The sequence below is a fragment of the Acanthaster planci genome, linkage group LG08 (assembly GCF_054643075.1).
Source record: "Acanthaster planci isolate LZ-2023a linkage group LG08, COTS_SCS, whole genome shotgun sequence".
Classification (NCBI taxonomy): domain Eukaryota; kingdom Metazoa; phylum Echinodermata; class Asteroidea; order Valvatida; family Acanthasteridae; genus Acanthaster; species Acanthaster planci.
In genome coordinates, this window is record NC_141784.1 from 18,864,490 (window position 1) to 18,880,370 (window position 15,881).

A 15,881-nucleotide genomic window follows, 5' to 3' on the forward strand; every position below is an offset into this window, starting at 1 on the left:
ACGGGTTCTGACCTGCCGAGACAAGGCTCCACATGTTGGAGCATAAAATATTTAAAGATTATCTAAATCTGTCAATGTAGGTGTCATTATGAAGGGCACATGTTCCTCTATCCATTTATGTAAGTTTCATATCAATAGTTGCAGTAATTGGGGAAATATCAGCAAAAAAAGTGCGACTTGTTGTCCAACTGCTTGCTATTTTGACGTAATTTATTTAATTATTTTGACGTAATTAAAAATTATCTAAATCTGTCAATCTAGGTGTCATTATGAAGGGCACATGTTTTTCTATCCATTGATGTAAGTCTCCTACCCATACTTGCAGTACTTCGGGAAATATCTGAAAAAGACTGTTTGAACATGCTGCTCGACTCGACACAACAGTGTGTGAAGAAATTACAATGATGGTGTTTCTCGGTAAATAAATGCGAATTCCGAGCTTTGCAAATATGTTTCTACATCCTGACTCCTTTGAAACATCATGCCAACACTATTAGCAGTTCTGTTTAGTGGAAATTGCGAAATCATGCTTATCTTTTTATATGCATCCTTGATGCCTTTAGGAGTAATGCATAGTTGTGTGAAAACATGACTTGTTTATTCTATGTTGGAATCAGAAATACGTGGATAAATGACAACATTTGCAATATTTGTAACGAAGACATCATGAAAACTGAATAAAATATTCCTTTATTACAAAAACCAACTAATACTCTGCGAACATTAAATGAGTTTCGGACAACCAAAGGAAGTTAAAAGACAAACTTACTAGCTTTTTAAAAGAAATATTTTCATTTCATGCGCGCAACTTGTGGGCGATGTCTACAAACAGCCTCCTGATCGAATGGTGCATGTCGTGCCCTTACAGCAAATACACAAGTTTTGAATGTAAAACATGACGTTGCATAAATCGTCACCGTTTTCATGAAGAGGCAAATTGGCCCCTCATGATTTTTTTTGTTCAAATTTATGTTTTTTTTTTGGAAAAATCAACCAGGCTCGTTTTGCAGTTTTCGAGAATCACTTTGACTCCGGAAATGTATAAACATACAACAACTTTCGCACCTCACACGCGCCATGTCAAAAGCGTGTACTTGTCACACAAATTTTATAGTTTTTTATGAACAGATTTTAATTGACTTTAATTGACTTAAATGCGATCGTCTCAAAACCTCGGTTTTTACTCTCCGGTGAGACGTCTATATCTTTGTAAGACTGTGACAAAATGTGCCTATTCATTGTGAGCTACAGTAATATGAATATATAGCGTCCCAACAAACCATGTACAGAGCTTACATTTAGTACCACACTTTGCATCTAGGACTTCTTCTCATATAGCTCCCAAGTGGACAGTTGAACGCACTTGTGAAGTCTTCGTTGTTTTGCAAAGGACCAATGACTCTACCATAAAAAGAAGGGAAACGTCTTTTGTCAAAAACAAAAGCTCACAAAGCTTGTGACATGTGACCTGTGCCTGTGGTTACAAAATAATTATAAATCAATTATTTATGTTATTTGAATGAATATTAGGGGGTGTGTTGGTGGAGGTATGCGGATGATTACCAACCTGAAGCGATTAGGACTGTGCACCCCGAGTTTAACCTGTTGGTCTGCCCCTGCACGCGTCGTTACACCGCACCACACCTACAAGCACAATCAGATGCTTTAAAGATCAGTCACATTGGAAATTCACAATTTGACTTCTTATGAAATTTAGTTACATCTAAAACAATCTATTACGTAACTGACGTCAAATGCACGAGTTGAAGTTCTCCTTCACATCAGGCACAATGAAACCAAAATTTGTCAGGAGCATCCAACTGTATCTTGTTTTGATGACGTCACACTGCATCGTTTATACGACTGTTTCGTTATTTGCGGGGTGAACGCGCCTGCGTGCGTGAGTGCTGTGCTTGCTCGAACCATAGATATCAGAAGAATCAAAAACTAGATCGGAATTGCGTGCTCGCAAGCCATTGCTAGTGCAGAGAATTTCTAGCTGTGCATGGACGTGGTAAAAAGTCACGTGAACAGGGCGACGGGTAATGGGCAAAACGCACTCTAGAAAAATGAAGCAAAGATAAAAAAAAAAACTGTACAATAAGTCTACATAGCACATTTTTTGGTCTTTTGGCATTCATTATATGCAGCCGATACTGCCATTTAATATTTAAATTCGATCCCTATACATGTATGTTACGGTATATATCAAAATATACAAAATAGGGCTTAGTGTAAATCTATCTTTCCTTTGTTTTACACAAGGAAATGTACACAAAAAATCTGTGAAACGGAGGGCCAAATCTAAGGTTCTTCTACTAATACTGTAACATCTCATTCTGTACAACGAACTTTTGCACAAGCGCTATATAACATTCTGTGTTTTTATTGAGTGTTGAACTTTTCTGCTAGGCATAAAATGTGAGCATACGGTATATTATGTGAATTTTAATTAGCAGTGTCACGACAATTCATCCCAGAAGTTTAAGTACACCGGCCAATTACATGGCTTGAAGTGCACCACAACTGAAAACGAAGCTTTCGGATCATTGTTGTACTCAATCAGGATTGCTTGTTGATCTCACATTGGCCAGGCCATGTTCACAAGAATAAAATCACAACAATGATAAGAAGAAACACGAACTAGTTTTCATTATGTTGAGGATCAGAACAAAAAAGCTTAATGAATGTCACTTAGACTGTATAGGTTGGATGCTGTACGAGTGGAACAAAGACTACGTGAGTATGGAGGCTTTGCTGCACCAGTTTTGCTGGAACACAGCAGAGTACAATGATGCAATGGGGATTTATTGTCTTTTGAAAAGCACCAGTTTGGAGTACAGTCGTCTGGTTTTATTTCCTTCAATGGTATGATCTGATTTTCAAGTATTGATCTGCCACTTGCCGCATCAGATCAATTCCGTGGCTGGCCTCACCAGTCAGGGCATCCCAGGCATGTTCCGAGGAAAGGTACCCATTACTTCCAACCATCTCCTGAACTGTGCGACATACCATTACGGAGAGCAGGGGCATTGAAGAGGGCCGCTTGCTGTCATACAGGCAAAACACCCTCTGCAGCTTTGCACATATGCACTACTAATACGTCTCAAGATAGGTAGATAAGGCCCCGTTATCCCTGAGATTTATCAGATGAAGATCTAAGTTGGGAGCCAGACCGATCGATTGTAGCAAAAGGGAATCCACGCACTTGACGCACTGGATCATTATGAAACCTGTGAGTGTGACCGGAGATAGAATAGCGGATGGCATAGTGGTTGAAGTATCAGGCGCTTATAAGGCAGTACCGAACTCACCATTCCGGTGTCATCTTGGCTTGTTGCATTGGTGTTGGAAGATGGGCTAATGTAACACTTCAGAAGTTGTCTATATGCATGTCTGTTCTGTGAAGCATCCCCAACGTAAGTTAAAAACCTTTAACATGCATAATAGGTTATAAATGTCTCACCTGAACTGTGCGACGGAGGAATTATTGCTGTGTCGACCTCTGCCCCTAATAGCACCAAAAAATTTAATGTGATCTTGGCTGCATTTATAGGTTAGCAGGTAACTGGAAAACAAAAACCCAACTGATGGGATAAGTTGAATTGCTTATATGACGTATTAAGGGCTAAGTCACATCAAAATATACCTGACCTAGGTACAAACACAAGTTGACGAGGTACCTGAGGTTGGTGCTGACATATGTCAGAAAACATGCCAATATGATTGATCTGTTGTTCACAAGGAAGCCAATTATTGCTGTTTTGCGAACAGTGGAACGCCATCTTTATCACCGAGTTTCATCAAGTGGTTGTTAGCCCCCTCCAGAAATGGTTGCCACAGATGTTTATTTTGTAGTGCCTTGAACCCCTTTGCAAAAGGATTCTTTACATTGTAGATATCCAACCATCCACAAAACACATACGCTTCCAGTTTAGAAAACTTAAATTTGATGTACATGTCAATCGTTGTAAAGAATTTGACGGTTGCCTCGCAGTTATGAAAGTCCCGGTGTCATAAATCTCTCATAAACTCCAAGCTCGTCGCGACAGAATTACTAAAAGTATGCACTGCCAGCGAAATCTTCACTTTTTTCTTTCCAAGTGGATATGAGCTGAAAGACATTTGTTTGCTACTCTTAGCCCTTCGTCGTGTTGGGTCTTTTCGAGGCTTTCAAGAAATTGCCAGCAAACTGATGTGAAGAAGAAAACACGAAATACTATTGCACATGGAATGCATTTTGACAATCGATCATGGATTTTGACAAACGTAAATAGTAAATCTTGCATGAGCATGAGTAAAACATTTAAGACATACAATATGAAAGAATTTCACCGTCAAGTAACACTTTCCACGAGGCAAACAAATTCCGCATCCACTTCAACATGTGACAGGCATTAAGTATAAACCATATTTTGATGTATGGCTCGCAGGGATGTGGAAACCATGGTTGAATACAACATTCAACGATGAATGCATCCTTGCGCCAAGAATTTTAACGGTTGTGAGGTTAGCATCAAATCCATCTTCTGCATTCCGAAGAGCCGAAAATGAGAAATAAAATTAACGTTCATTTGACATGACGGAAAGCTCGTCAACACTCCTCGACATGTTTAATTGCACATTTTCTGTTTTATTTTTTGGGGAGGGGGGTTGGACCTAGTAACCTACCAGTCAGGCAAACGACTGTTACACCAACATACCATAGGAGACACAGGGCCTCAGTAATGAGTTTAGCCTGGGTGTTTGCACTCTTTCCCGTTACAGTATTAATGGGTAACTTCCAGTGCCTATTCACTGCCACAACCATCAAGACAACGCACTGCGTAGCAGGCTGGGAGCTCATGCTGATTGTACCGTAGGTCTTCGTACCATGAAGGATAACATAACATGAAACTGGAATCTCAGCACAGCCCTTTTGTCGTGTGTGTGATAGAGGTCGATTGCATCTAATTTCGAAGAACAAGCATAATTGCCTACCCCACATATCTTGACCCGTCAAATTCTATCTGCTGTCGAGTGCTCATTCCATCGATCATGAGACCCACAAGTGTCTCGCTGTTAGAAGATTCTTGCTTCTCCTTTTTGCTGTTGAATGCCTTCTGGGGTTAATCCGGGGTTGGAGTCGGTCTTAGCTAACCAACTCCTAACTCTACGTACCGTTGGGAAAGGTACTGTTTTTCTTATAATTTCGTAATCTTTTGTCGAGCAGTAGTAAAGGTTCAATACAAAGTTCCTTATCTGAGGGCCATATGGTCGATTAGAGTTGGAAGAGATGAACTTTTTGCGAGTTCAAAATGCAGGTTTGTGAACTTTGACTGGATTAGTTGAACCTTGTCATCGGGAACAAGTCGTTCCTTTTTCAGACTGCGAACGATGTCCTTCACAGATGCAAACTTGGTTGTTAGCTGCAGGTTTGCCCCTCTGGAACTGCTTGTTTTCTTTCTCCAGCTGGGCGATTCGCTCCTGAGCTTGCTTAAGAATCAGCGTTTGAGGATGCATGCATGTTCAGCCATCAAGTGCTCGGGGGAGCCAGACTCCTTATCAGAGACGGGTCTTCCACAGGAGGGATTTTCGTCTTCTTCTTCTTCTTCTTCGTTGGTGGATGATGTCCAAGCTAGAGACAGTAATTTGGCTGGCAAAAAAATGACAGTTAAAGAAGGAAAACAGTGAAACTGCAAACTTTATTCCATGCTTACGTAAACATCAAATCGCATTACTTAACTAATGCGTTATTGCAAAGTACAAATTTTTATACGGGTGTATCAAGGATATTATGAAAACGACAGTTAACAGGGATGGTAAAGAACATTTGGACTGCTTGCTAATGCCTCCCATAAGCTGCGGGTTACCAAAAATATAAAGTTTAATCAGCAGAGGCTGGCAAGAAGCAAGTAAGTTGGATCGAGGTCAACAACTTGCGCATTTTTACTCAATAAGAAAACTCGAACTTACTCATGAAAGGTCAGTTTTCCTTTTGACTGTCCTCCTGGTTCTTGTCTTAGATTGCTACTGTGGGAAATTGGTGCAGCTCAATTGGCCACTGTTATTTACCATAAAACTTTATTCAGATCGCCACAATCAAAGCATTTTCTGCGCGAGAAGACCGGCACGAACGAAGCTTAGTCAAGTTAGTGGAGGCAGAGAGGACGTTCATCACGCTAGTATTCTGCTTACTTAGGATTTTAACCCTGTTCATGTGACCAATGGCCGCGCCCTGGCAAATGCGCGTATTTTACACGCTCCCGATCTAGCCGTTTATTCTTCCGATATCCATAGGCTCGAACTTAACGGTGAACTAAAAGAGATCGACTTGGATTTGCTTTACATCTGCTCTGTTTTACATGAAAAATAATCTAAAGAAACAAAATGACGATGAAATTGATATCGATCGATCATAATTCACACGTTGGACATTTAAAAAATATAATCCACGTTAACGACTGGATTGTTTTCTGTAAATCCAGAAACATCCATTCTTATTTTCAATATACACAAGCCCAAAGGCCTCAAAATTCTGTAATGGGCATTTTCCTCTTTCACTTTATAAAATTTGCATTGACACTGGAACTTCCAACTGCTTCACCATTTCATCGCAAGACAAATGTTTGGCAGTATACAGCGTCCTTGTTTACCTGAAAGAAGAATTAGAGCGCTTTTTGTCACGTTTTGAAATCATAAATCACTCCAGAAAAGTACAGCTTTTTTTCTTTTTTGACATACCTGTGCATAGGATAAGAAGAACATTTGTTCATCAGTGAGATTCTGTAGTCCAGGAAGCTGTTTCCGTACATAAGGTGCGTTATCTTCGTAAGCCTAATTAAAATGGGAAAATATAAGTGCAGGTGACTTTGAGACAACAGTTTATGTGTCCTGGGCTTCTCTCTGTGTTTAATTTTTTGCCGATATATGTTGATTCGGATTTGTCATTTCCATGAACAGCGGGTTGGAAAAACTGTGCTCGTACTTCCTTCCTTTTGGGATTTCACCAACCGAACCAAATTTTGACTGTGAGCTGACCTTGGGGTTGTTTGGGGGGGTCACCCAATTTTTCCCCCGGCTGTGCTATTACCTTGTACGCCTCTCTCAGCCCGCCATTATCAGCAGTGTTTTCTGCCTCAGTCCGCTTCCCGTTTAACTGAAGGAGAAAGGACATGTAGCTGATCTTGTTTTATGTTTCGTAACTCCTACGGTTCAGGGAATACTTGTCATGACTGTCCAGTGATGTGACGATTGGGTTAGGCGTAATGAATAAAAGACAAATGTTCGAAATTTTACTCCATGACAATACTCGATATGCCATTCATCTAATGGTCAAATGGAGCATGATAAAGCTAAGCTTAGATTTAAAGGTCAATAACTTCAACGTGTAGTGTATGCAACCCCTACAGTCCGTTTCATGGAATCCATACCCTAATTAATATCTTACATTTTTGCCGTTCTCGGGAATGACGTAGTCGGAGTACTGGTCCACCAAACAATTGGCTGCCTTTACGTAATCTAAGACAGACATGTAGCTCCACCAGACTTTGAAGTTTCCGTCTTTGTCAAAAAGTCTCCCTAGTAAAAAAAGAATCGATATCATACTACAGTGAAAGGCTCGGTTTATGAACATATTTTCAAAACGTAGCGATTCTAATTCACTGTCGACCCATACTGTGCCAGTTAGCTGACCGTGTCGGCTCATCGGCTGACCATTTTTTGTTATACGTCATCGAGCTTTCCGGTATGGCTGCTAATCGGTCAAAATTTGAAGGTTAGGCCTAAGAGGAGCCGTCCAGTGTTATAAATCGCCATATCTGCTCAGGTATCAAAGACGCTTGTATACAATTCAAACGGCTAATCCAGTTACTGTGTCTACCGTACCGCAGACTAAAGGGTCAGTCTACCTCCTGACTCTAGTCTGGGGTTGCGTGTACCCCCGTGGTTGGGTCCGAATTAATCGGTTATGACTCGAGATAGCATGCGCGTCTGTTAGTGGAAGCCGCTGGAGGAAGCATCTGCACTGTAGGTATTTCCAGTAACGAATTTAACGTATTGCGGACACTATATGAGGGCGCTGTTCGTGGGCAGATCCAGAACCATTTTTGGGGGGAGGGACAAAATTCGGGATTTTTTTTCATGTAAACATGGCCTATTTTAAGGGATGGAGCTACATTTAGGGGCTTTTCACACACTTTTGGTGAGGGAAATGAAAATAGCCCCCCCCCCAAAAAAGAAAACTTAACTCTCATTATTAACAATTATTTTCAGTTCCTTTGGGGACATCTCCCCTGGAAACGCCCTTTGGCTGTTTGGTTTGGGTAGGGTTTTTCGTATTCAATCAAACATTTAATTTCTGACTTCAAACAACGGTCTCTTATTGTCTGTCCTAACTCATACTGCAAGTGTGACTCGCTGCTCAGTGGAGCAAGTTTTAACTATACCTTTGCTGTCGAAACCATGTGTTATTTCGTGCCCGATAATCGCTCCAACGCCTGCATAATTTGAGTACCTGTGTGGAGAAAAGTACCACGAGGTATTTTTACAACAAGACGGCAAGATTTGAGGGATTCGGAACTAACACCTCCCCATGGAACCCATTCCGCACACCTACTCCTCCACCGGCGAAAATTGTTTCCAGGATGTATTTGAAAAGCGATTTGAGTGTGTGAATGTGTACTTAGAGGGGAACTGAGCGCAGAAGGGTGCCAAACGACAGCACCCTCATTTTCTCCATGCCAGCGGCCCGCCCAGGAGGAGGGTGAGAATTATATATTCCTTCCTATCTTTCCAAATAAGACGATGATGACTAGTCCTCTCAAACACATACCACGGCAGGTCCGGATGGTAGACGGGTGGTTGGAGGATACCAGCCGGGATAACTGAGGAAATAAATTAAAGATAAAAAGCCAAAAAGACCGTCCATATCAATTTGGATTATGTTTCTTACTGATTTGTCTCTCTAAAAAAATGAGTCAAGGGGTGATTTAGCAGATGTTAAAAATAGAGTGTATAATGTCTGTAAACAGTACCTATTCCGTTGTCCAAAAAACTGTAGAAGGCGTTTGTATCAGCTGGTGCAGTGTAAATCCACCTGTTATACAAATGTAAAAAGTCAAAGTCGGTGAAGGCTAACTGAATCTTCTCTCGGCAGGGAATGTACTACATGTCTATACCTTGGCATTTCCAGTTTGTCTCAGGCTATAGATGTTTTTGAAGGTAATTTACTTCAGGGGAGCACAGTGACATATAATTACGTTAAAAATGTTTTCAATTATGTTGCAGCGTTTTCTCAATCATAACTTTGAATCATATGATTTTGACACTGTTAGAAATGTTAGAATCCGATGGGACGAAAATCGTACACGTTCTTGACCTACGCCGCGTTCATTATGCCAAAATATTAACATCCAGCCTTTTGCTCTGCGGGACAAACTGCAACCATAAGGGTTCGATCTTCCTGCGCTATGTTGGTTCCCATTATGCCTTACTGAGTAGAGTCAGTTGGGGGATGGAACGAGGCTGGGTTAGAAGAATTCCCACCAGCCCGTATCTTCTTTGACGGTGAGGGTGCACTTCAATTCGGGGGTGATATAGTCAGCTTCTATTTATACTTGACGCTTTCAAAATACGAAACGCCAGTTCTTAAATCCAGCTGCAAACCCAAAATTACTGTCTTTTCTCGAAAATATACCATATTCACAAAGCTAAAGCTTCTGCGGGCTAAGTTCCAAGCACTAATCTTGAAAAATAAGAGTACATGCGCATAAGAGTACATGCACAACTGACGAAATGTCTATTCCTTAACGGAACTTGTGCAGCAAAGATCAAGTTAAGGCCAGTTCATACTTAAAGCAAATGCGAAAGCAAAACGACTTTGGCGTCACTACAAATTTGCAACAAAATCTGTTAAACTTTTACGAATTTTACGAATATTTGATCTGACACTTACAAGGATTTATCGACAGGGAGTCGCAGGCTGCCAAGTTTCCTCTGCGCTTCCCTCCTGAGATAGTTTAGAAAATTGATGAAGTACGTGTTGCTTGTGACAACTAGCTGCAAGAAATGATGCAGGAAAAATGTTGATTTTACTCTGATAAAGATCGGCTACAAGGAATTTGTTTATAAGTTAGTTGGGTTTGCAGACAATTCAATACAGGAAACAAATTGTAATTTGTAAATACTATGGATAATAATATAACTGACTCCAATCTTACTACTTGCTCTTGTCTTTTTTGCTACATAACTATCGGTGTTGAAACAGATAGGGAATATTATCGTGCGTCCAAGCTTACCAATCCGTGTGTGTAGTTAAAAAAAATTAACACCATCAAAATTTGCGATGAACAATAATACATACATCGGCAGATTTGGCATCGAGCGTAGCGTTAACCTTCAACCAATCTGGGTAGCCCACGTTGACCTTCATAGCATCAAGCTGTGTTAAAGAAAATGCATACACAGACTTGATCACAGCTGAAATGTACGGTGTGCAACGCCCAACCTTCTGGAGTCATTACTGAGGCTCCTTTTTCAGTTGGACAGGATTTTCTTTGTCACAAACCATAAAAAGGGTGTGTCCCTGTCCTCGGTGGCTATTCTATTATCCTCGGCAGTAAGTATAAAATGCATTTCTGCGGTGATATAGCAAAACACACTGTGTGTTCTAATTAATATCTTTTTTTTTGTTGCGTGTCTCTTCCTTGGTTTTTGCTTTCCCGCTTTTTTTTCTTACTTTCATTTATTCCCCAATCCCAGCCACCTGCTAAAAAGCATCAAAAATAGTGTTTTCGTAATCAGTGGTCCCAATTTTCAACAACCTTGGTAAATGGCTACATGGCTAACAAAATATTTGCGCGTAGAGCAGTAAGTACCTTTTTCTGGGTCTTCGCCCTGTCACTGTAAGACAACCAACTGACCCGCTCCTGCATGGCCCTCAGGGCTCTCCTAATGTTACTAATTATTTGCTCTATCTGGGAGAAAATGCGGTTGAAAAAAATGAGAATAATAGTAATATTTATTCATAATGCTACACAAATTTAATTTATACGTTTCATAAACAATAGAAATGCAAATTTCATGTGCCACAACCAGGTGCTTTGTTTCCTCTCTATTTTTTCAAGGGTGTACAGTCTTCTTTCCATGGAGTCACTAGGGTCGTTCTCTTCTGTTTCCTTCCTGGCGTTATCTCTTCTTCATTGATATGACCGTGGCTATATGTGTAACTGCATGATGTTGTTGCTTCCTTGCTTCCACATTGCTCCACTACCCTACCTCTCTCTTGGTGTCTAGTGTGAAGTATTCGTCCACGTACATCCTTCCAGTAGCAAATGGTAGCACGAGATTGGTTTCATCAGTGCAGTGCATCCAACGTGCACGAGCCTCCGAGAGCCCAAACGTAGCATGTAAATACTTCTGATAGATTCTGGTATACCGGTCTCCAAGAGAGGGCACCATTACGCTCACAAGTCGCCAGATCATATAGTTTGCCACCACCCTACCGTATCCGCACAAGAAAAAAAAAGCTCTCTGTCTGTCTCAATGACTGTGTGAGGCTTGATAAACCAAATGACTGTTTTTCAGTGGGTTCAAATTCTCGTTTGTGTCCTTTTTTTGAACCGTAATCTACTAATAATGTAACTCATCCAACATAATAGTTTGTTTCTGAGGAAAACTAGTAGGCCCAGGAACATTACGTGAAGGGCGATTGGCGAGATATCGGTGCTAAGTGATGCACAACTCGTGATTTTTATATCAAGGAATTATGCTAAAAAGTATTAGAACTTCAACTTTTCTGATAATACCATTCCTCTTGCAGGCAAAAAAAGTTCAGTTCTGTCATGTTTGTGTGTGAAGCACAATTACATTTTGACATGAATGTTTAACCACTTGTCCAAATATATGTACGACACACTGTTAATTGACAACTGTTTCTCTTTTTAGCCGATCGATATAAATAATAAATATTATTCACCTGTGACTCTCCGACCCCAACATTGTGTTGACAAGGTAAAGATAGGATGGGTCAACGACGACGATGGGTTCATTTCCCAAAACGGGTGGCTGCACGCTTGATGGAATGAGATGATGGTAGAGGTTTGCCCAGTTGATCTGCAAGGCAGAAAGGATTAGTGAGGCTGGTTGGTATAGTATAATGTTTTGTACTCGAGATAAAAGGGCCACGCTTAAGTCCTTTGCTCGCTTTTGTGCTCACTTGTTTTCTTTCTTTTAAATGGAGTGCCCAAACTTTCGTAATCCCGTACCCCCTTCAATTCTTTTCCGCTTGAATACGATTTCATGTTAAAACGTCTGGAGAGTAAGTTACAGCTCTCACTGAAAAGTCGACTAAGCAAAAGGGTCTCATTCAACAACCAGAATTAAAGGCCATAACTGCAGTGGCACAATGCTCGCGGACAAAGTTCCGCCCGCGATACATGCTTCTTTAGCTATAGAGTGTCGTGATTTGTCGTTAAATGCACCTGTGCGTCACGCTAAATGTGCGTGTGAGTGCAGTGCCTCCGCATTGTCCGGACATTGGTCTATGGACCTTTCCGATAAGACGCCGTAACTGCAGTGGCACCACACTCACACGCACATTCCTCGGCATGACGCGCGCGTGCATTTGGCAAATCACGACACCCCATTGGTCGAAGAGGAACGTAACATGGGCGTATCACCTGTCCACGAACGTTGCCCCGCTAAAAAGTAAAAAGGGATGCTGCAGAAAAGGTAATTTCCAAAAATTAAGCAAGAATGTGTGCTCTCTTTTCCACCATGTTATTCGTTATAAATGAGTCATTTTAGCGGTAAACCTTTGTGTAATATAACTGAAGCTCCTCCAGGGTTGTTATCTCAGGTACGTCTCTGGTAGTGGAGTAGTCAGCGTGCTGTGGGGATAAAACCGCGTTGGTACTTTGAGCCATACAATTGGGAAAAAGCAGTTGACAGAATTTGCATACAAACTGGAAAAACCGACACAGGGCAAACTTCAAAATGGAGACACTTCAGTAATTTTCTGATTCATGGGCGTAAATCACGGGGGATCGGGTTATATATCTCCACTTTTAAGGTGAGGAATGGGCCATTGAATAAAAAAAATCTAAGCAGTTTGTGAAGAATATTAAGGATTTCCCAGCGACTAAAATAACTGCAAATAGGTAAACATTTTTAAAGCCATAAATATGCCATTCTAATGAAAAGATTTTGTATAAATTTGATACACATTGCAGATATATATTTTAATCATGAGCATCGCCCCCTTTATACGTATACCCACCCCCGCTTTTCAAATTTCTATGACCAGGTAAGTCCTCCCTCCACCTTTCCCTTTCCCCCACCCCACCAATTTCCAATTGGCAGCACAGATTTACGCCTGATCCTATTGGTGGTGCACAGGGCCAGTTCATCCTTTAAGACAAAATGTCACAACCAAGGGCATTTGGCGCACGAAAAATGTTTACAGCAAAATACGCGGAGTTGAAATGTGTTCATTTCCACCTATTATGCACAACACACATATTGGGTCTGATTTCCAGTTTTATGGCGTTTATGTTGACTTTCGCAGTATGAATGGCCTTGGCATGTCCTCTGAACTCAGTAAACACATGCTATTTATTGAATTAATTAATTTATTTATTTATTTATTGGGTTTATTTATCCCAACATGTTACTGATAACGAATCACTGCCCATTGTGGGTGAATGCGATGTGTAAGTTAGTTTTAATGGACATGATAAACGGTCTTTTATGACAATTGATTTACACATGCATTGGATCATGATCAAGAAAGAGTGTTGTAATCTTACCCGCGCTAATGTCTTCTCGAACTCAAGCACATCGCTCATATCTTTCCTTGCCTCCGTTTGATCTCCGCCCAGAGCCACGGCAATGTCAACCATATACCGGAGGTAGGCTGCTCTTTGCTACAAATAAAAAGGCAATAGATTGTGCAATAAAATGTTTGCAAATACGAAAGCTACGACGGCGACGGATATCGGGGAAAATTGAAATTTCTGTCTCGAGTTGATGAACACCCTCAGGCACATTAAGAGAAGAAAGACCGGTTTTCCAACCGTGCTCGTACAAGAGCTCATATTGTATGATCACAGAACTGTTCTGTTCAGTGGTGCATGCAGGATTTGTCGTAGCGGAGTGGCTCTAACCGGGGTTTAGCCCCATATAGCTCATGAGAGAGGCCAAAGAGGACTGGGATACGGTTATATCGAAGCTAGTAAGCTAATATCTACTTATCGGTATATACTGTATCATAAAGAAAAAGTTCCGAGCCCTCCCCGCGCCACTGCGAGGACATGCCTGACTAAGCCTATGCATAGGTATATTGCATGACATCTTGGCTTGCATAAAAATCTGCATTGGATGCAAGGCTTTGCCATTTTAATTAAGGACCCGGGCAGAGAGAAAGACAAGTATGCATATGTGAATACAAATAAAACCAAACAAAAACGACCGGCGGCAATATTACACTTTCAAATTCGCTGAGCAAGAGCAGGTGTCGGCCAAAGTCGTCAGAAAGGTTCTCCGGAATCTGTCAAAGTAAATTAAAAAAACAAATAAACTGGTTACCTCAAGGAACCGCAAGCACACAACTCGGTACACACTGTAGCTCCATTTTATAGCCCCCCCCCCCATGGTCGTGCGACTTGGTGTCCAGAGATCCAAAATGAACATGTTGGTCGAGGTTGGGACTAATAGTCACCACATATAAAGACAGGATCACATTCGGTACACGATTAGTGAAATCACTGATATCTGATATCAGTCTGATATCTAGTGACTTAAATAAATTATTTCCACATCTCGGCACCGTGGTTCAAGTTGATCCACGGTTTTTGAATTTACCCCAAGAAAACTTGGTCCGATTAAGTTTCATGTTTCTTACATCTAATGATGATGATGATAACGACTAAAGAGGAAAATACAAGCGGAAACGATGGGCGATCGGAGATTTCCAGAGAAGAACCCAACTTATAGGAGGAAGCGATCAGGCTAAATTTTAGATGATTTCTTACCAAAGTGGACGATAGCTTCCGCTTGTTTGAAAGAAATTCAGAGGGCGCAGTGAATGCCGGAAATTTAATCTATCATGGATAGATAAAGAATACAAAATAACATGTTGTATGATTTGACATGCCCTTTTCTCTCTTACAATAATTATTTCACTACTGCATTATATTATGCACGTTAAATAATGTTACCCTTTCATTGAGTTAGTGCTAAATACGATAATTGTTTAGTCTGGCATATTTCTTTTTTAAAATACACAAGTCTCTTTTATCCTAAATACACAAGGTTTTTCTGAATTCCTCGAAGCTGTGGAAATCACTTTTTGACCAAATGTATCAACACTTAGACTACTATGTGTGCAGTTGTTGCAATTCACACGCTGCCCACCACGAACGCTTACACGGTGTTCCGTTTGCACCAGAGTAAGTACACAGTTGGGTTCTAAGCCAATCGGCGCTTTTTTTAATAGTGCGTGCGCGAGTATGCGCCTCCGCCTGTTTGGTTGATTTTCGACAGTAGAGTGAACGAAATGAAAGTTCTTCTTTGCTGAGTGCACTTTGCATTTTTATTTACAAAAGTGAAACAGTCTTGGAAACAGGAAATAAGAACAGAATGACGTAATTTGGCATTGCTCCAACAACAGAATATACCTTGAGAATATGTTCTCTGCTGTTACGAATATTTGTGTGGACTCCAGTTGATATGATCGCATTTATGCCAAACTGGGAACTAAGAGTTGCCCACAATCTCTCAAAGTGGTAGGAGCTTTCGAGCCAGTTACCGCCGGGCTTTGATCCGAGGACAGGCCATCCATGGACGGAGTCCAGAACGTTGATCAGCGGGGTGGCTCCCAGACTGTTAATGGTATCTGCAAT

General features: G+C 41.0%; 1 protein-coding gene across 1 annotated transcript in view; it reads right to left on the reverse strand.

Moving 5' to 3' along the window:
- Positions 1–15,881, reverse strand: part of LOC110990188 (membrane metallo-endopeptidase-like 1) — an 18,743-nt gene continuing 2,862 nt past the window's right edge. Inside the window, exons 6-23 of the mRNA XM_022255055.2 lie at positions 15,657–15,874; positions 15,012–15,080; positions 14,465–14,527; positions 13,788–13,904; positions 12,795–12,869; positions 11,957–12,093; positions 11,257–11,479; positions 10,857–10,955; positions 10,343–10,420; positions 9,935–10,038; positions 9,015–9,076; positions 8,813–8,864; positions 8,427–8,494; positions 7,430–7,560; positions 7,073–7,138; positions 6,724–6,816; positions 1,568–1,644; positions 1–1,401 (exon numbers count right to left, since the gene is read on the reverse strand). Coding sequence (XP_022110747.2) covers positions 1,299–1,401; positions 1,568–1,644; positions 6,724–6,816; positions 7,073–7,138; positions 7,430–7,560; positions 8,427–8,494; positions 8,813–8,864; positions 9,015–9,076; positions 9,935–10,038; positions 10,343–10,420; positions 10,857–10,955; positions 11,257–11,479; positions 11,957–12,093; positions 12,795–12,869; positions 13,788–13,904; positions 14,465–14,527; positions 15,012–15,080; positions 15,657–15,874 — 1,835 coding nt within the window. The 3' untranslated portion in view covers positions 1–1,298. The remainder of the gene's footprint in view (positions 1,402–1,567; positions 1,645–6,723; positions 6,817–7,072; positions 7,139–7,429; positions 7,561–8,426; positions 8,495–8,812; positions 8,865–9,014; positions 9,077–9,934; positions 10,039–10,342; positions 10,421–10,856; positions 10,956–11,256; positions 11,480–11,956; positions 12,094–12,794; positions 12,870–13,787; positions 13,905–14,464; positions 14,528–15,011; positions 15,081–15,656; positions 15,875–15,881) is intronic.